Raw genomic sequence first — 20,726 nt, 5'->3', positions numbered from 1 at the left:
GAGGACTCCCCGCTACAGCACGAAAGATTTTGCCACAGAGGTTAGTCTTAAGAATGCACCTTTTAAATGTCACAGGTATGGTCTAAAATAACACAAGACGTTAAACTGAGTGGTTTTTTCCCTCTGAGAATAGTCTTCAGGTGTTCAGCTGGGCTGTAAATCTTTTTTTTTTTTTTTTTTTTTTGTGCTGATGTTTATAAGTGCTCACAGAAAGACACACGCAAACCATTAGGAATACGATAAAATAACATCTGTTAAATATTTTTTTAACTCCATGTCTGCAGCAGTTCTCACAAGGGTCTACAGGCAATACCAAGACGAGGATGGAAACAGCTTTTTATTCTAAATTTCATCTGTACACAGAAAGCCGTTTTACACAGTTTTGTAAATTCTGCGTAAAAGAGCTATTGTCATCCAATGTCACTGTGCTTACACTAATAACAACTTTTAAACATGGAGTACATTATTAACAACAAAAACCGTTAACAAACAGGCATAAAAGACACGATATGTGTGCTGATATTTCACATATATTCTAGAAACAAGTTGGCGCAAAAATAAAATGTGCCAGTAAAAAAAAATAGGTGTTTTTTTAAATCACGCAATACATGATTTTCTTTCTTGCTTTCTCTCTTTCCTTTTTGTACACGATATGCTGAGATCCATTCTCAAGCCTTTTCACATCAGGATTTGCAGGCACTTCAGCAACCCAGATATATTTTTTACAATAGATGAAGTTCAGACCAACAAACATAAAAACAGCTGCTGCAAAAGAAATTCTTGTATCCCATATGCACATTCAAATATTACTCACTGCAAGAGCAATCTTTTTTGCTTTAGTTATTTTTGGATACTGACATGTTTTCAGGATGATGTGTAACAGTTTGTCTCCACTTATATCTCATTCATATACTTAAAGGTTTATTTTTAATGTAGCATCACGATGCAACAATACAGTATACAGAAGCACAAGGCAATTTTCCACAAAGCTTCACAAACTGTAAAAAGAAGAAATTGTTTTCTTTTCAGTTTTTTGATCCAAAGAAAAACTTTGATTTCTTCTGCTCTTGCTTTAAGCTACCTCCAAAATTTGCCCAAAGACAACTGTGTATCAGATGACCATGGGATGATACCTCCCTAGTTCTCTTCCTAGACACAAGTGTCATATGACCAAAAATTCATTTAGAAGTAAAGCAAAGCAGAACTCGGTTGTATGTTTGTTCATAATTTCCCATCTTTAATAAAGTAGTAAAATATACTTATCAAGGGCTTGGCTGTGACTATAAATAGTCTCTCTCCAGTTATTTCATTTGTAAGGGACTGTGTATTAAGATTATAAGGCAATTGTAACAGGATTCTCAGGATAACCGAAAGCTTAATATTGTTTTCCTCATGAGTCAGGATAAAGGCTTTTTTAATAAGCTCCGAGTGGGGAGGGAGAGAGAAAAAGAGTGCGTATGTGCATAATAGGAGAAGGATAGTTTTTCAGCATACAGACACTTAAATATTGATCAACGAAGACTGGTAATGACTCCACCATAAAACATCTTAGAACTGTGACTGCGATCCAGAGCAGAGCTAAGCCTTATTCACTCAAGAGTGATATGTAACCCTCCTCCTGACCCGAGAGAAATAAAAAAGGACATGTTAATGCTTCCTTCAACCTCAAATTCATTAATTTTATGCCACAAAGCTGCATGTTGGTGTAATAAGTCACTGCAAAGTAAAACACATTACAACAAATCCTAGTAATAAGCCATTGACAACTACTGGATTGGGCTACGGGACTCAGTATGCAGGGGCGGCGTTGCTCGCTTCTGCTATGATTGTCAAATGGTGGAACATCCTTCCATGAATTCAACACTTGAGACAGAACGGCAAAGACATAAGGCCCACGACGCTTTGCCCGTAATTTTAAAGGCACTGAAACAGACAACGGATATATTCCTTAGTACCATCAGTTTAAAAAGTTTTCAAAATATAAGTCTTTATATGAAAATGTTCCTTATTGCATGATAGGTTGATCTTCATTTTCTTCACCTCAAGAATAAAATGGTCTTCCCTTTTCTGGTGTTTGCAATCTGTTTAGCCTCGCTACCTGTGATGGTGAAGGCGGTACATCTTGCCTGAAAGGACCTTTAGGAGGGGTATAATTAGGGTCCTGAATTTTCTTATAAGAGTCATAGTTGCTAGGCCCTTCAGAAGAAGTTTTTTTTTTCAGTTGTTGTTCTTTCCGCCTCTGCTCTTGACGGAGCAGTTCTTGTGTTTCTAGCATTACCCTGGCATTGAAGCCATGTCCCCCCATATAGCCGTTCCTTGATCCCTGGTAGCTGGAATATCTGGGATTTTCCTTCGCAGTCTGGAACCCTTCTCCAGGGGAATAGCTCTGCTCCCAGGAGTCTTGAGATACAGAACTGGCATTTTTTCTGCTTTGCCTGGAAAGAAAAATGGAAGAGGCTTTTAAGATTAATATTCTGGTTCCCCTTCTACTGTTATTAACAAGAATCCCTGGAAAGAAGGGTGCTTCTGCAATGCCATCAGGTTTCCCCCAACTATAGTATTCTCCAGAAGTCACGTTCTTTTCTGCCCTAGAGAGGCATCTTGCCTCTTTTGCTGGGAGAACATTCCCTACAGAGTTGAACTATATTTCTAGGCCTCTCCATGAGGAATATGCTGTGAAAACCCATCCAGTGCTACAACTACCATCATGTTCTCAAGACAAAAGTGCTACTAGAGTTCTGTTGCAGACTAGGAAAGACCATACACATTGCTGTGCTTCCTAAGACACCAGATAACACCCAGCAGTTGTAAAGTCACTCATGAAAGATTTGAATCTAGACTCACACTTGATTAAAAATGCAACAGGCAGATCTTTAAAACACTTGCTCTAACAGTGCACAAGTCAGAAGATAAAGCTCATTATTGATAGGGAGTTACACAGATGAGAGTTTCTTCCTCCCACTTCCATAACTAAGGAATTTTGTGCTATCAGGACTGTTTCTCAGTTTGCTATAGCTTTCATAAAAGAAAAGGCAGAGATAACCTTTTTGCTCTTTTTTTGGCTCCAGGGCATAGGTAATTAAATCAAATACATATAGGAATTACAAATTCTTGTAACTTTTCACAATAAATCATCACATTATTTTGAAGACAGATTATGGTTTTGAAATAGCTTTAATTTACTATCAAGCTGCTAGATGCTTTTATGAATTTAAAATAAGATCGGTGATGATAAAGTAAAACAATTTTGTGCTGCAGCGAAAGAGACACCCACTTTGAGATTAAAATTAGTGTATGAGAATCAAGCAGTAAAAATATATTGTGACATTAATCATTAAGAAAATAATTTAGTTGTTTATATATGGCATGGTTTTTCATGTCAACGCACATGAATCGATGTGGCCTCATCCAATGCACATGCAGTGGAGAAACAGGAAACCCTGAAAATTTTTCTACCATTAGTAAAAGTAAAAGGTCTCCTAATGTTTTTGCAATCTTTCTTCCACATGTACAATTTGAAAATGACCATATCCACCTTATTTCATAATAGATTTTGAGACCTCTGGATGAAAATTGTTATTCAGGATGAATGTAAATTATTACAACATAAATTACAACATAATGTAAATTCTTATGCAAATTTTTATAGCTATTCCTGGTATTCACATATCCAACTTTAACAAAGAAACAATGTTTCCGAGCCATGTTTTATCAGTCCCTGGAACAAGAGCAAATTGAATGAACCTCTGTAGGCTACGAAACTGTCCGGTTTCTGATCTAGAGCAAGATAAATTTTAAGTGCTAGAAAATTAACTTGGAGTTAAACATTGCTTTTACAGTTTCACATGGGACAAAAGGATGACTAGTTGAACTGATTTAATTTACTGACTGTTTTTTGGTACTTGTTCAAAATTAGTTGGCCCACTTTCCTTGTCTTTCTGGGAAGATCCTTTAAAATTGACTCAAGAGTTTATTTGCCTTCAGTACTAATGATTTGAATGTACAAAGGGAAAAAAAAGGAGGCTCCTAGAGACTATACAAGATGAAAAGCAACAAAGCTCAAGAATGAAGCCAGTGCACACACTTTAATCATTACAAAGCCACGGTTGTAACATTAAGCTTGGGATCTGAGTTTCAGAGTAACAGTAAGATTTCTTTAAAGATCAATCACAGAGTTACGAACAGTTTGTAAAGTTAGAGAACTGGATGCCCCAGCTTGTTATAGGAGTATTGTGGTATTTACAGCGCTCAACTTTAGCGCAAGGTCCTGAAATTTGGTCTGCTCTCAGCACAACTCAAATACCCAGAGTGCTCAAAGTCATGAAATTATCATTAATTACACAGCAACATGCATTGCTAGCTTGCTAGTCATTTCTCATGTTGAAAACCACATTGACTGAAGTTCTCAGTCACTATTTTCAAAACAAGCATTTCTATGACCCAAAGCATTATTTTCCAAATTTCTTGTAGATTAATTATCTCCTTACAGTTACTAATTTCTGCCACTGGAACTGCATTGCAACTGACTTCCAACTTTTAAATGCTGCCAGTGATTGAGCAGAAGAGAGGAAGTGAGTTTTAAGAATCATAGTTTTAAAACTAAAAATAAACCCCCAACTTAAAAGCGACACTAGCATCTGTGCTTTTCCACTCAATCGGTGTGTTACTGGGGCTAGCAAAACTGAAAGAGAATTTCTCAGGAAAAACAAGATGGCATTAATAGGTGTGGTCACTGCAGAAGGAAGGTAGACATAAGAAGTAAAAGGAATATAATGATTTCAAAATAACAAACTAACAATCTAAGAAAACACAGTAACTTTACATTTTCCTTTTCCACCTTCTAAACTTAACAGAAAAATTCTACACTGAAAGCTGTTATAGCATGCGAAATCTGACAGATATGTTTTATTTTCAAAGATGTTGGTAGGATAAAAGTTCATGATTAGATAACTTTGATTATGAAGCTTCTATTTGTCTCCAAAAGAAGAGTTATGATACACTTGGTAAAACACAAGTTGTCACAAAAATTTTTTTTCCATAACATTTCCACATGGGGGACAAAAAACAATATAACCTTGTTGGAAGGGAATTTGACACCAACCTCCATTGTGAAGGACTCTCCATTCAATCATTCCCACTGATCTTTGAAAAGGCAAAGACTATTTGCATAATGCTTAACTATGATGGTTAAATTACAGTACAACTTGGGTAAACTTTTAATAATTCTTAAAGCTAAATATCAAGTAAAAGAGATTTTGCCCAAACAGCTCATTTTAAAACATCTAAGATTTTTTAAAAATACAGTTTTGTTTAGACGAAAAGTGTATTAATTTTCAGCATTCCATTGCTAATGACCCAGTAACTTAGAAGAAATGTATATACCGGAAACTTGAAGGCCCTTGATTTTTTGGATAGAGTTTCTCAGTTCCATATTCTTTTGTTTGAGGTTTTGAGATTATTTTTGTCCTTTTAATTTTTCCTCTGTATTAGCATCACAAAGATAGAATTTCTACCCAGTAAGGAATTAGGCAACAGAAAAAACATCATCTGACATGTCAAAAGGGGACAACCCATGTCATGCTCAGGAGACTTTTGTAATTGCAGAAAATTAAACTGGATGGTGTCCCACAAAGAATAGCTTTGTTTTAATGTCTCAATTCTGTTGGGTGCTGAGTGTCATCAAATCCCACTGAAACCAGCTCTGAAGTAATTCTCCTAAAATAAACAGCTACCACATGCTCTCACTTAAGAAATTTCATGCCTCTTCCACACTGAATACATTCCACCTTATATCAATGCTAAACAAAAGTGTCTGCACTAAGTACAACATTTTCCTTCCACAAATGAAATTAGCTCCAGGCTCATATACACTGAATAGCTTCAGACAGTTACCATACCTGGGTAATGAGCTGTACTGCCGCTGAGCTTGTTGGAAACTCTCTCTTTCTTCTTGCCGTTGCCGCTGCATTTGAACCTCTACTGATACTGAGTGTCTGCCACTCTGTGAGTACGTCTTGGTGCTTGGCTACAAAATGAAAATGAAACTGTCTTAAACAAAGCAGAAAAATACCCACAGAAGAGCCATCATTTAAATTGCTACTGTACACCTACAGTCATATTTGTTTCAACACGCAGTTCAAGTAGCTCCTTCATAATAATTAGGTTATTTTCTGATCTGTAACGGTGGCCTGTGCTACAGATTCTGTTTCTGACCTACCATTTCTGAGATGCATCAGGAAAATATTGGTCCAGAATGGGTTATGCTTTTAGAGTAACACTGAAATTTAAATTAAGTCAGTGGAACAGATCTTCAGACACTGTAAGTTAGCCTAGCCATGGTAATGCTAAGTTTTACAGCCCACTGAGGATCTGAGGGAGGAGGGAGCACAGCAGCTTTTTCAAACCTCACCAGTACGCTCAAGTGATGCTCTCCCTTATTAGACCCATCCTATTTTGCTGTTGGTCCAGACATGCACCACTTGCTTTTCTGAGAGACAGGGAAACATCTTCTGGTTCGATATGATCAAGTAGATGATAAATTTAGCAAGTCTTTTATGGACAATGGGGAATCCTGTATCTCTGAGAAGGATTTTAGATAACATCTTAACAAGGTGACAATTTGAAACTTTGAGGCCAATACTGAGGGCAGGTGAAAATGGATGGCCTTTCTGGGAATACAGAGCATTACTGGTGAAGATCTGGCAGAATGGCTGGATTCAAACTTTGGATTATGAAAAACTTTACTTTTGTAGAGATACCACTTTTCATTTTATGCTACTAATTTCTTCAGATTTTGTGATTTCCAGCTGCAAAATAGGGTGCCACAAAAGTCAAAGAATGTTATGGGCTTTTCTTGTTTTAATAATAAGGTTTCACCTAACAAAGAAACAAAGCATTATTTTATCTATCTCCTTAAAATTACCAGTTCCATTCAAAACAATTTTCTATTCAAAAAGTCTAATCACTGGGAGGTTAGGGAGCACAACCACTTGTCTGAGCCTGGGACTGAAACAGCTTGTCTCAGACTTGCTTTTGTTAGAGCACTTTGTGCCTTTTTATCTGTGCCTTCCCTCAAAACAAACATCTCTTTTTTTTTGCCATTATAATTTCTGCCGCAGAAAGTTATCATAATGGCTCACAAATACCTGCAAGATAAAAGGCTTTTCAAAATATTCCTACATTGAAGACAAGTTTTAGAAATTAGAAAGTTGTCATCTGTGATGTAAACTTCTCCTTTGTCTTTCTATATAGTTAAGTACCTGCATGTAGCCAGAAACACAACAAATCTGAAACAGGAGTACAACTTTTAGAAACTTCATTTTCAATAACAATACACTTCAGACAGAAAGAGCATCAGTCTTGGCTCAGAATTCAACAGGTACAATTTGGTGAACAACTGCCTTTCCTGTTATGAGAAGATTACTGTGCAAAAGAATCAGAATGTGAAAGCATAGACTATGAGTAACTGAGAACTTATTTAAGAGAATCCTTAATGCAACATTGATGTCTACTGTAGAATAGATTTACTTTGTAAAAACCTTGGTAAAACATTATTTCTAATGAAAAATGCTTAAGGAATGGTATAATGAAGCAACAAGTTGAGAAAACAGGATTGTGTGTCAGCCTTGTGGGAAATTTTCTTAGAGATGAATAAGCTGTACATATGTATGTCCAAACCAACAACTCCCATGGAGATTTCCTACTATATTAAATAAGGGCAACACATACAGAGCAGCGTTTCAGTTATTGCATATGTCAACATTTCTAACTTTCTTGACTTTATTGAGAGTCTTCTGACATTTGGTATTTTATTGAAGGGCTCAGCTTATGGAAGCAAGTGATTACCTGAAAATCACAAGATTTATTTGTGAATTCTCTCCAGTGTGGTTATAAGCAGCTTACAGAGAACCAGAGGGAAACTCAGAAGTTCCCATCGCAACTTCTCCATAAGGAATAAAAAAATTTAAACTAAGATTTTAGAGCCAATCTCCTCATTTTATGAGTTCCACTTAAACAATGTTGGAAAGCTTGCAGCTACTTTATGTCATATGTGAGAAAGTAGTTATCACAGGTAAGACATGACATCAGAATTGCTTCTCTCTATTTGAAAACACAGTTTGGCTTTTTTCAGTTCACTGTATATATAACAGATTAAAGGATTTTTCAGTACAGGAATGGTTAAATTACCAAACAGGTGGAGCTAGAATTGAGCTGCTGCTCAATTTTGGTTTATACAAGACACTAAAATGCATCATCTAGAAAGCATAAATGCAAGTACATGCACACACATGTGCAGAGAGCTTAAGTTACCACAAAAGCCTTTAATAAAGTGACAGAGGCTTTGAAAGCCCTAAGGGACTACGACTGGACTAAGATCAAAACGTAACTTCAGAGATTTTTTTTTTAATGCACACAGGAACCAATGGTTAAATGGAGGCAGGGGCCATCACGCCTGTCTGCCCGCTGTAGCGCGTGCCCAGAATGACTGGATCTGAGGAGTCAGGTCTGGATTCTCTGCAGTTCACAAAGAATTGCATCTAATGGACAGCATTTATAATTTGATGAGTCTAAAGGCAAACATCTAAAATCCATTATCTGATTTTCTGAAGGTATGAATACCTGCATGCCCTGTTAAACTAAGTGGATTTGCAATACTTAACTAATCTGAAAAGGATACTTATTTAGAGTCCTGTCTGCATGTTGTTCACATCTATAATAAGCTGTTGATATAATCGAATCTGCTATCTGATTTCAAGCATCCAAAGATATGGCAATGAGACATAAAAATACTCCCTCTGTATGTAATCACATATTCCATAACATAACATATATACACAGAGACAGGTACATTCAACCATCTTATTAATGAAAAGGCCTTTCTTTCAAATCTTTTCATTAAAAACCTCAGTGATACCATATGAATACCCTTGATATATGGTTATGATGATATAAAGACTTAACATATTCCTTTTTGGATCCTTAACTTGTTCAGAAAAATGCAAATCTCCATACGGTGATTTATCTTTTCAATATTCTTTCAATTAAAGTGTCTAAACCAAAAATATTTATATCATAAGTAACCTTAGTCTTCAAAAGCTAATTGGTAATTTTGTCTCAATCCCTAAAGTACACTTTTATATATATATATTTATATAAAATATGTACACAAACATACATCTATATACATGCATACCCCATTTATATCAGCACAAAATGGAGGTAATAAAAAAAACCCAGTTGAACTATTTTCACATTTTTCAACAGCAACAAAAAAACATGAATAAGGAATACACGTAACACAGTAATTTTAACACTGATATCAACGCAAGGCTAAGAAGTACAATTATAACGACCTGAAATCATCCAACAAACCTGGCAACAGCTTGGTCTTCACAGTACAGATTGATAAGAACTCTGGCCTTGTTTGCAATGAGATGTATGACAAGCATTGACCTTTTAAATCAGGATGCGGTCAAGGCCACAATAACAACCAAGGCTGCATTATACAAATAAATGTATGTTCGTGTCTTCCACAATACATTTAAGTGGCAATGATAGTTATTGCATTCAGCATTGTTAAACAATACTCAGCATGTAAAACTGGGCTTTAAGATACAAGAAATTACACAGCTCTCTTCTCAAAGAGGCATTAATTTAAAAGCAGGGCTGCAAAGATTTCTCACTTTATGCAAACAACATTTTTTCATTTCACAGAGAATGTACCCCCATGGCTCCTGTTGCACTGACCACGATCAGCAATAAAGGGCAGCATATTTTCAGGATAAAGGTCCCTCCTCTCTTTCCTAGCTATAAAGCGATGGCTGCCCAGACAGTTTCTTTCCCTGCAGGGCAGCATTTCTGCTCACGGAGGGTAGCTCTGCATGGTGGCAGCATGGATCCTCCAGGGCTGGCACAGATCAAAGTTGCCACAGAATTACAGAGGGGAGATCACGGGGGCGATCCAGGGCGCTGGGTTTTCAGGGAGATCCGATCGGTTCAGGTGTCAGGAGATCCACCAGTTGAGGTGACACACCTATCATCTGACAGCCTACTGCCACAGCGAGAAGCTGGGAGAAATGCTTACTCAGACTGATAGAACTCCTTTGTGTTGATAAAGAAGCAGTTAATAGGGAGATTACTAAAGGAACAAGTCCCTTAGTATTTTTCCAGTCATTAAAAAAGGTCATTATTTAATATTAAAATAAATGTGCTGGGTTTTTTTCCAGATTAAGCTCTGTGTTTAACCAAGAAGTTTCAAGTTCACCTAGGAAGTTGGTAGACACAAGGCCCCCTAAAAGTCTGTGGTTCTTATAGTCCAGCACTAATTAGAAATAGATAAGATTAAATGACCTTGCCTGCTTTATGTGCAAACTTACTTTGCACACATGACAGACAATCCAGTAACTGTGTATATAAAAATTCAGAATGATAAAAAACATTCAGTTCTTCTGGAGATGTCCTTGATACCTATTTTTACTTCCATCTGTTTGTTTATGTTGCTATGGTAAACAGAACGTATAGCTATATTTCTCTTAAAAATTGCCAACAGGTGTGTGTATTAATTCTGACACCATATAACAAGAAAATCCCATCCCTTTGTGTATCTTTCTATGGTGTATATGTAGGAAGCTGAATGGTGTGGTACAGGATAAAGATTTCCATTCTGCGTATAGCAGCAGCAGAATGAAAATCTTCATATGGTGGAAACAAACCACTTAGACCTGAAGTTCTGCCTGGGGTATTTACATGCACTGCATGCCTGTGAGCTATAAATATGTTTATTTACAAACCAAGATTATTTCATTTCTTTTTAAAATCTTCTATCTTCATTTTCTGTTTCACATACATAAATTAGTAGATTGAAACTAGTGGGGGAAAAAAGTTTAAAATATAAAATTTTAAAGTCGGAGCCTGAATCTTGGCAAGAAAATTGCTGGTATTTCATGAAATCCTTTGCAGATTTGACACAGAATGGATATTAACTACATAGCTGAAGAGAAACTACCTGTGTAGAGGGTGCCCTGCATAATTTTGGTTTCCCCTCTGAAAAAGATTGGGGTAGGAGAAACGGCAATTTAGCTCCTAAGGTATTCTTTGTCTACTGCATTAGATATTGCCTAATATCTTGAATAAAATACCCTGAAAGAGACTCTTAAAATGGATTCATAAGAGAAACAATTGATATATTCCTTTTCTTTCTCATTAATGTGTTGAGTAATTCTACATAATTTACAGCCCGACATAAACTTTATAATGTTTGGTTTGAATATAGTCTATTATTATTTTTTCAGGTAAAATTAATATGCTACAGTCAAAGTTACAACAATAAAAATCAGGCTTCATTTTTACTGAAAGAATTTTAGATTATTTAGAATTCATATTGGCTTTGACTAGGTCAAGGACTTGAATACAGGGATAAGAAATGAGTACCATAAACAGATAAAAAAGAATTTATTTTTCTTGAAATCTGTCTTAGAGAAAAGATCTACGCACCAACAAACAGCAGAAAAACAAGACATGGTCCCTAAATTTCCTGAGCATTTATCTATCAGGCCATGCCTAAGTTTGTTATTAGGACTTCTGGAGTCTTTCCTCTATGAAAATCATGCAATTATTTACCTTTCACAAATTTGTACACGTAATTAAAGCTATACTCAGACGAATCAGGTAGTATATCTATTTTGACCAAGTTAGTTGTTCTCTTTAGAAAAAAAAGTCTTTTTATTTGACTCTTAAATATTTAAAGTAGAGTTTGCTCAGCTGCTGTCTCGATGCCAATTTTCACCCACCATCCAAATAGATCCAGGATGACTGGAGATGAATGTATTTGTGAATGGAATTTGCCACTTTCCATTTTTAGCACTGCTTTTTTTAATTAAAGATGAAGAAATAAGCCACCAAGTTTTGTTCCTTCTGCATCTTTGTAGGGTTTTTTGATCGTTGGTATGCTTCTACAAACAGGACTGGCAAGCAGTTGTAGTGTTTTCAATGGATTTAATATGCTCTTTTTTTTTAATTGGATTGTTCACTTCCATGACATTTAGGGTTATAGCACTGCGTTTTTGTTATTGAAGGTGAGGATCTGTTAATTAAGATGTGACTAGGCAAAAATAAAAGATATAGAACAAAATACAACCAAAACCCCGCAAACCCCAGGACTGGTGCAAGGAAGGATAAACCTCAGCAGACCCAATTCTACCCAGAAAAGAACAAAAACCAGAGGCTCAACTTCGGTACCAAACAGAAAAATCAGCCCCCAAAGAATCCTGCATTGGTATAAAAATGTCATAGCAACAGCAAGGGCCTTAAATATTAGCAGACATACTGTGATTCCATGCAATTCTACATGCCCAGATACACATTTCTGCAAACTCTGACTGGAATTAACACCAGCAGGATTGAAATGGATTAATCACATTTTATGTTTGTTTGTTTGTTTTTTTTTCCTGTGTAACATCAGGCATACAGTATTGCCCTTGAAACCTTCTTGCACCTTGTCTTTTGAAACATAGAAAGTAAAAAAGCCATGAAAGAGAAAAAAATATCAGGAAGCCTGAGAAAGTTATCTTAAAGTAAACAAATGCAAAAACCTTTTCATAAAGCTTTGACTCAGTTGCAGAATCAGTGGATTTTAGAGATGCCTCAATGTTGCGACAGTTAGTCAGTTATTAAAACTTAACAGTATATCATTCAAATGGCCTTGAGCAGAAATGTTACGCTGCTTAATAGATGGTGTCATCTCATTCCAGCGCTATCACTTCTTGTGTCTGTTAAGCTGCCTGCTGCTGTATGAACACTCATAGACAGTCCAGTATTTTGTTCACTGGCAGGGCAAACACAGCCAGGCAAAAAGTCCAGCTCTGTGGCACTGCTCATCTGCAGAGAAATACCCTTCACCTGATGGGCACAGCCAGAAAGGGATGGGGTCAGGTGCCAGTCTCTCTGCCACAGGTATCGCTCAGAGCCAGCATGATGTAGTACGCCGCGGTACGGGGATCTGCCTCCAACCCGTGGAGGAGACCTTCGAAAGTATTTGTCACAGGTAACTGGACTCCTGCCTCACAGGCCATTAATAGTCCGGGATGGATTGGAGTTGGAGATGTTCACATTTTGATAATATATTAGCGGGTTTCTGAGCTATTGAGCTCCTCTGAATATCCTCAGAGCTGCCAGATTTCCATCAGTATCCATTACTTACATTGCAAACTTTGTGTTCATTTACACATCCTTAAAGTAACCAATAGTCTCACATCACATCAGCACTTTGTTCCCTATCCTCAACCCTCCCATCAGCTTGTTAATGAGAAATGCAAACTACTTATCACCTCATAGCAGACACTTCTCCGTGGATGGGTTTTCCCTCTCTTTCTACCCAAACCAGGTCAGAGTTGGCTGCGGTCATGCGGCTCAGAGGCTTCTCTGGATGTAAAGCCTTTTGTTTATGTAGGCTGCACAACCCATCTCCCTCAGGTGAAAAGACACTTTTCAACAACGGTCCACGTACTGGTGCACTTTTCACTGCTGTGGTTTGTAACCAACAGCTTACAGATGGAGAAGACTGAAACGATGTTGATGAATGTATCTAAGTATTTTCCTGCACACGTATTATAAACCACTTTTGCATTTTTTTGTGTCACTGGTATTTAATAATACATCTGGATCTGTTTTGAGAGGGTGTCTTAATAAAGTCCATCATTTCAGGCTAATAAGTTAAAGTAATACACACTCCTTAAGAGAGGGTTATGGCTCCTTAACACTGAAATGACTGTGAACTGCTGAAATAGATGAGATCATTGCTTTATCCTTTCCAAGCATTGTGATCTTGAAAGGCTAGAGAACATGAGGGGAAAAAAAAAATTATAATGCAAAAATACTCTGGGCCAATTTTTTTAAAGTACTTATCTAAAATAAAACATTTGGTCACCTACGTATTTAACAACAGAGCAGCTCCTACAAAAGCAACAATAAGCTTCAGAATTAATATTAATACATTAAGCTGAATTAGTCACTTTGAGCTCATTTGCATGATCTGTAGAAGGGGAGTAAACATAGAGATCCCATTTGTTTAAATAAGAGAAAAAGGAAAGGTCAGTGTTCTGACCCACAATTTAGGAAATTATTCCATTCCTAAGGTAATCAGCCTGTCATCCAAATAATTCCCTCCTCGCTCATTACAAGAAACTACAATAAAAGCCAAGTTGCCTGTCTAAAGTTGCTATGGCATTTAGATATACAACAATTTGGCCCATGACCTTCAGTAGTTAAGTTCCCAAGTCTTCAAGAGTGCAAGTTTTTCTCATACACAGTTTTCCCAAGAATGCTGTTCAAATCTCTCGTTTGGAGACCAAACAGCAGTTGATACGCATAATGGAAAGTACCTCCTACACCCAGCCCCCTTTCACCCCAAACCTGCTACACTATAACTGTGATAAGCCATCACATTATCTTCACCATGTCAAATTGAAAACATCTGGTCATAAAAAAAATGTTTATTTTATTTATTCAATTGCAGAGAAGGTTAGAGGTTTTCTAACATGGGAAAAGAGAAGCCTGTATACTGATACAGTATGTTAAGCAGTGTTAGGTCATTTAGGGATACATTTACCTTTGTTCCTCTCCATGCTGCATGTCAAAAATACCACAGGTTCAAATTGGTGAGTTTAAGATGGACAAGGACACAAAGACCCAACAAAATTTAAAAAATCTTCTATATCCACCACAATAGGCAAACAAAGATGACGTACGCATTATGACATTACCTAGGTTGTTCTCAGTGACTTCATACACACAGATGTGGATCTTTGGCTACTTCCACCTTGGTCTCGTGTGCATCGTAATGCTAAGTAACAATAACCCATCACCCACACCCGCTTCAGAGGAAGCTGTGAGAGATACTACTGCTGTCATCATACAGCTCCCGCTTTTTTGGGAATGCAAGCAAATTTTTCACTGTCTTTATTGTGGAATTTTAAACAAAAATACAATAAAATACTTGTCCCATATTTAAAGGATCCTAATTTAGGATACATAATTGATTAAAAAGCAACACTGATTCATTCAATTATGTTAAACAAGATAAGCACGTGGATTTACATAATTGTATCACATTGTTAGATCAGATTGAACAGGATTTAAATGATCAATTAGGACGTATATCTCGAGACAGAACTGTCTCGGCTAATATAAGTGGCAAAGGGGTACTATTGTGAAGCATGCTATTATGCATATCTCTCCTTTTTTACTGTGAAAATACATAGCTCTTCCTCTTAAGGAAAAGAACTAATCACAGTGATACTGCTTCGGAGAAAATACCATTTAGAAGGTTACATGTTATCTCTAAGTTATTTATCGCTACTATGTGTTTTATTCTGATTTTCCTAGAAAATTTCAGAATAATTGATATTGCCTTTGAGGCAAAAAAATCCAAGTAGTAACTCACAGAGTCAAGGTCTAAACACAGAGTAAATAATCCTATATGCACACAGGACAGATGGCTGAAGTTTAAAAGTGAAATAAACGTCAATGAACCAAAAATGGGGATAACAGAAAGGGCACGAGTGTGGAGGCAGAGGACTCTGCGTCCCTGTTGGTCCACTCCCGACCGGCCTGGGACAGCGGGACTCAGCCTTTCCAGGTTTGACAGGCTCCATACACTTACCCACGGCTGCTCAAAGCTGTAAGTACGTCTCCTGTCTTCCACGTCCTCATCTTGCTTTGCTTGCTGAAACTCTTGTCTCAGGCGCTGTATCCGGTCATGATTGTTAGGGGTTGATCTGTTGCTAAAAGAGGGAGGATGGAAATGATCAATATACTTGGGAACTGCCATCTGTGACTGTAATTTCTTAGCACGGGACTGCTACTGCAGTGCACGAGTACAGACTCAAAAATAATTTCCAAGCATTTAGTACAAAGATCTTTGGTTTTTTTAAAGATGAATAATGCTGTTTGATTTATAAAGAAACTTCGGATGGTGTAAGGATAAGATGAATAAGGCTATTCCTAAAAGTTATCAAAAGTTGCTGGCATCTTTTCAGTATATGTTACTCCTAGAAATGAAGAGGAATGGATGCGCTAGTGTCAAACATAGAGGGAAATTAAGAGAAAAGTCCTAATGATCTCTGCTACTGAATAAACATGAAGGATACTTTTTCTCAATCAAGAAACTGTAGTACTGTCAGATCTTTATTCACATCAAATTCATTACAATGTCTGAAGGCCCTACCTATATAAAATTTGATTATTTTCCCCAATCAATAAGAGCCTGTCATCCCTTAGTTCTGTCTTTTAAACAAGTCTTTTAAACTGATCAGCCTGAAAGCATTAAAAGGCTTGGAGGCCAGTAGAAAGCAATCCATTTGACAGTGCCATACACAGGAACACATTCAGGCAGCAGACTGGTGCTGGCTGATGCCCCGCAGATGCCGGTGGGCTGGGGAGGGCTCAGCCCTGGACGTGCTGCTACCGACCAGCACACCCAGAACCTTGCATTCTCCAAAAGCATTCGTTTTTCCACAACGCCTGTTGCAGGTAATCTGCTCTCCATAGCGCAGATTTATGTGAAACAGTAATGAAATAGGCACAGGAATGGCTTATTTCACGGGGCAGAGGGAAAGCAGATATTTATTACTCTCGTTGCCGTTTTCCCAGCTGTGCGGCTCGTACCTGATCCCTACAACCCCCACCGTATTTCAAACATGTTAATGTGGGAATCACAGGAAGCCTGACAAACAAATATGTTCTATCAAGACTAACCAGAAGCATTTTAATCTCTTCTTATGGCCTTCTTAAACCCTGCATTTCATTGTTTATTTCAAAAGAGCTGATGAGGAATGGTCAGCTATTACTTTGCTTCAAAAGAGAAATCTGCAGGGAGACAACGGAAAGCAATTCAATAGATTCCTGTTCTTGGATGCAGGGTACAATAAACATAGTGAATTTACATCCCATGTCTTCACTCATATGAAAAGAGACGATTCTGGAGTCCATTTGTGACTGTTTTCCATGTCTTTCGGGACTGGTAGGTGCAGTGGATTGGAGGCTGTAGGTGTTTGAGACGTTACCTCCCACTCTTTTCAGTGCCATTAAATGGAGCTTATCAGTGCTTGGTTGGCCAAAAAGAAAAAAATAGCAAGGTTCTAGCAAAGCCTAATTTTTTAAGAGGTTTGGGGTTTTTCTCCTTTTCTTTGAGCCCAAAGGCAAAGAAAAGGAAGGAATTTAGGGAAGTGTTTTCTTTGATTTTTTTGCAAATGGGAGCTTTAAGAAATGCTTTATTTGTAGGGTAGGTCAACTTCTATGTGCAAATTGCCATTTTGAAAAGTATAATTAAAAGAAAGTTTTATTTAGAACAGGTGGAAATGAAATATTGTGGCATTTTCAAAATTTCCACTTCATTGTAGGTTTGTTGCTAATTCTATTTCCTTAATTCAACTTAATTTGTGAAACAGCTTATCTCCATTTGCAGTTTTATGTTATGTAAATTTATTCCTCATTGTCTAATTCTGCCCAGCTTTACTATACAACCAGTTGTTTTTTCCCATGTATTGCTATACACTGCACATTTTAAATGCAATCAGCACAATCCAGTACAAGACATACAAAATACTTTTAAATGGTCTGTTGATTTTTAAAACTGGTATTGTTAATCTGACAAACAAGTAGTCCAATACTTTCTACACAGACAGTGTTTTCGGTAAGATAAATTGCACTTAAATGTAGCAAAATACTTTAAGTATTAGTGTATCAGGTATGAGAACATATGCTTGAAAGAGAAATGTCATTGAACTTTGGTGCAAAATTACTAGAAAAGTGCCATACGTAAACACCTTGAAGTACTCATAATGATCAGTAAATAATCAGCCTTCATTAATCAAGGTTGTTTCAAACTCTAAGGGATCACAATGCAAAAGTGACACTGGAGCAGTTATCCAATGGCAAAGAAAAACAGAAGATAAACCCCAGAAGTACTGAACTAAACCCTGTAAGGAACAGACATACTCTACTAGCCCTAAAATGGGCTACTGGAGGGATTATTACAGACCTGAGGACTTCTGCACATTTTGTGATTGTTATTCATTAAAACAATTACATCAACAGGGGAGTAGCTAGCAAATGCATAGTGTCCATGCCATGAAGTCAAAATGTATGTCTCCTCCCAAACAGCAAATGCATGAATTTGACACCCTTTACACTGCAGAGATGGAACAACAAGGAGGATCCTGGGATTTATGATTAACTTGTCTCCAGACCTAGGAAGAACTTATTCTAATGACAAAAAAAAAAAAAAAAAAAGAAAAGTCAAGCTGATTTAAGAAAAGTTATTCAAAGTTATTAAAAGGTTTGATAATGGCAGAGAAGATAAATCTTTTAACAATATTTCTATTTTATCTGAAAAGCAAGGGACATGACCCAAATTTAGAAAATTGCAAAAGAAGTGAATTATAAAAAAGGACTATTTCACATAAAAGAAAGAGCTAAATTAAAAGACAAAACCACTTCTGTATCTACTCAAATTTCTTTGTGCTCAAAAAGTCTGTGAGGCACAGAAAGTGAGGTCAAGTCAGCAGTTTTATAATAATAAAAAAAAAATTAAACATTTTTATTTAGAAGAGGAGAAGGGAAAAGGTAGGCAGCTAAAGAGGAACTAAGATACTTTTAAGAAGATTATTTGAGGGCTTAGACTGTATCTCGCATTGGCTTCCTTTCGTTTCCATTCTCTTCTCAACCTTGTTCTGATTCTCTAGGTTAAATTATTCAGCTGCCCTAACTTTTGCACCAGCGAAGGCTTGCACATCTCCATCCTCGCCTGTCATGCTGTCTCCCATTTCTTTTCATGCCTCCCTTCATCCAGTTAATTTTACTATCAGTGTTTTTTCGCTATGTTTTTTATGTCTCCCACTGCACTTAGAGAACACTTGATACACCGGCTTGATAACTCATTCAACTCCCAGCCAACAATTAATACTTCCAGAAGGAAGGAAAAGTAAAAATCATAATCACAATAAAAAACTGTCACAAATAAAATTTTGGAGTGCAAACCTAAAAGTGCAGACCTAACTTTATTCCTTTTCAGGTCCTGAGAAGTTCTATCTACAACTCTTTATGTAAGTCACATCATTATCCCTCGAGACAGACCTCAACAAATTATATCCAGTGTAAGGAGTCCTTAGCCAGCCTAAAGCAAAATGAATTTTGACTTATTGGACAAATTCATCCAAGAAAGGTAGGGTCATATCAACAGACAACTAGGATGCAGGGCTGCAGGTGTTCCTGCTGCTTAAATTCCCTTTTGACTTTTGCAGATGTATGGCGCAAGTCCTCAGAAGTTTAATTAAATGCACCATGTTTTGTTTGAGTTTGTCATACAAATGAACTGAAAATCTGAAGGCAAATCACCTCCAAGAATTCAGGACCACAAGCGAAAAGGAAGGAGTCCAAAGTTTATTGAAGATTTGACCTATGCTAGTTTTAAACTTTTTAGCAAAACTGGAATTACAGCTCGCTACAGTAACCTCAGCTTGCCCAGACAGCCCTTCCCTATGCCTACTCAATAACAGGCTGGCTGTGAATTTAGGGAAGACAATTAGCACCTCCTAGCATCGGATGCAAGTGATGTTCTTCTTTCAAAGTGCTGTCATTATTAAGTGTTAAAAGAAATAAAGGAAAGGCTTTTAGGGCCAAAGCTAACTTGGGTTGCAGAGCCGCTGGGCTTCCTTGTATCCCATGTCTACCTGGCACCCCGTTGCCTTCCCTCTGCAGATGGCACATTTCACAATCAATTATTGCCTTAAAACACACACCCGCCAGCTTGGGCTAAAAATGCAACTGTAAGCAAGGCTTAGATAGGCCAGAGCTGTCACACATTTCCAGAAACAAGCAGCTGCAGCAATGACCATCAGAGTCTCAGATCATTAAGCAATGTCTCAGTGTGATGTCATGCACTGATGTACAGAGTTGTAATCCTTTCAAAACAGACAGATTTTCAGTGTGATAAAGCAGATACAAACATGCTACTGAACAGGGATGACTAAAGCTTTGGAAAAAAAAATTATTGGCCTGAAAAAGCATGGAAAAGGGTCTTAACAACATCACCAGGCAGTTGCAACATGACTAGAATAACCAAAAGGTTAGTAAACAAACAGTGTTCTTTACACCTTGAAATCTTTTAACACAGATTGGAGCTGCCAGGGACTCACTGGCCTGACTGGCTGCTTAGATCTCTGGATAGCAGTTATAAAACACAGATGGGTTCTTATTTACTTCAAGCTGGCAAATAACTATCACCTATTTGTATAGAATAAATTCCTTTCCATTTGGACAGATTACTTGCGTCATATTTAAAATCAAGAGCTGAATTTTAATCTACCTGTGTCTACAGGTAGAGAGGAGCAGAAAAAGAGTTTATTTCCATCCCATTGCGGATTAACAATGTCCTCGCTCTGGTGGCTGTGCCTTAGTTGGCAGATTAACAATGTCCTCGCTCTGGTGGCTGTGCCTTAGTTGGCAGCACCCATCCTTGCCAAAGTTCAGAACTAGCTGTGTGTCTACAAAATCAGCCTATTTCTTCATGGCTTGAGCAGGATGAAAACAGCCCAACAGAAAGCAGAGTGTTTATAATCTAATAGAAAAGCTTCTGCTACATTTAATGAAACTTGAGCACCCTCTTGCCACGGTGCTTACTCCAAGCAGATGGATTTGTCTGTTTCGGATGGCCCTTGAGGGTGGATAAG

General features: G+C 37.3%; 1 protein-coding gene across 13 annotated transcripts in view; it reads right to left on the bottom strand.

Annotated features, from left to right (window-relative positions):
• Window positions 1–317: 317 nt before the first annotated feature.
• Window positions 318–20,726, bottom strand: part of PARD3 (par-3 family cell polarity regulator) — a 462,776-nt gene continuing 442,367 nt past the window's right edge. For 12 of the 13 annotated variants that reach the window (XM_075046174.1, XM_075046081.1, XM_075046126.1 and 9 more), the window contains 3 exons: window positions 15,659–15,779; window positions 5,898–6,025; window positions 318–2,435 (listed from right to left, as the gene is read on the bottom strand). In XM_075046174.1, the coding sequence (XP_074902275.1) occupies window positions 2,042–2,435; window positions 5,898–6,025; window positions 15,659–15,779 (643 nt within the window). In that variant the 3' untranslated portion in view covers window positions 318–2,041. Of the gene's footprint in view, window positions 2,436–5,897; window positions 6,026–15,658; window positions 15,780–20,726 lie in introns of those variants that run through there. The other variant, XR_012652929.1, reaches the window with a different exon arrangement.

The sequence above is a fragment of the Buteo buteo genome, chromosome 2 (assembly GCF_964188355.1).
Source record: "Buteo buteo chromosome 2, bButBut1.hap1.1, whole genome shotgun sequence".
Classification (NCBI taxonomy): Eukaryota; Metazoa; Chordata; class Aves; order Accipitriformes; family Accipitridae; genus Buteo; species Buteo buteo.
Note: the sequence above shows the minus strand (reverse complement) of the source record. Positions and strands in the feature narration are given on the sequence as shown.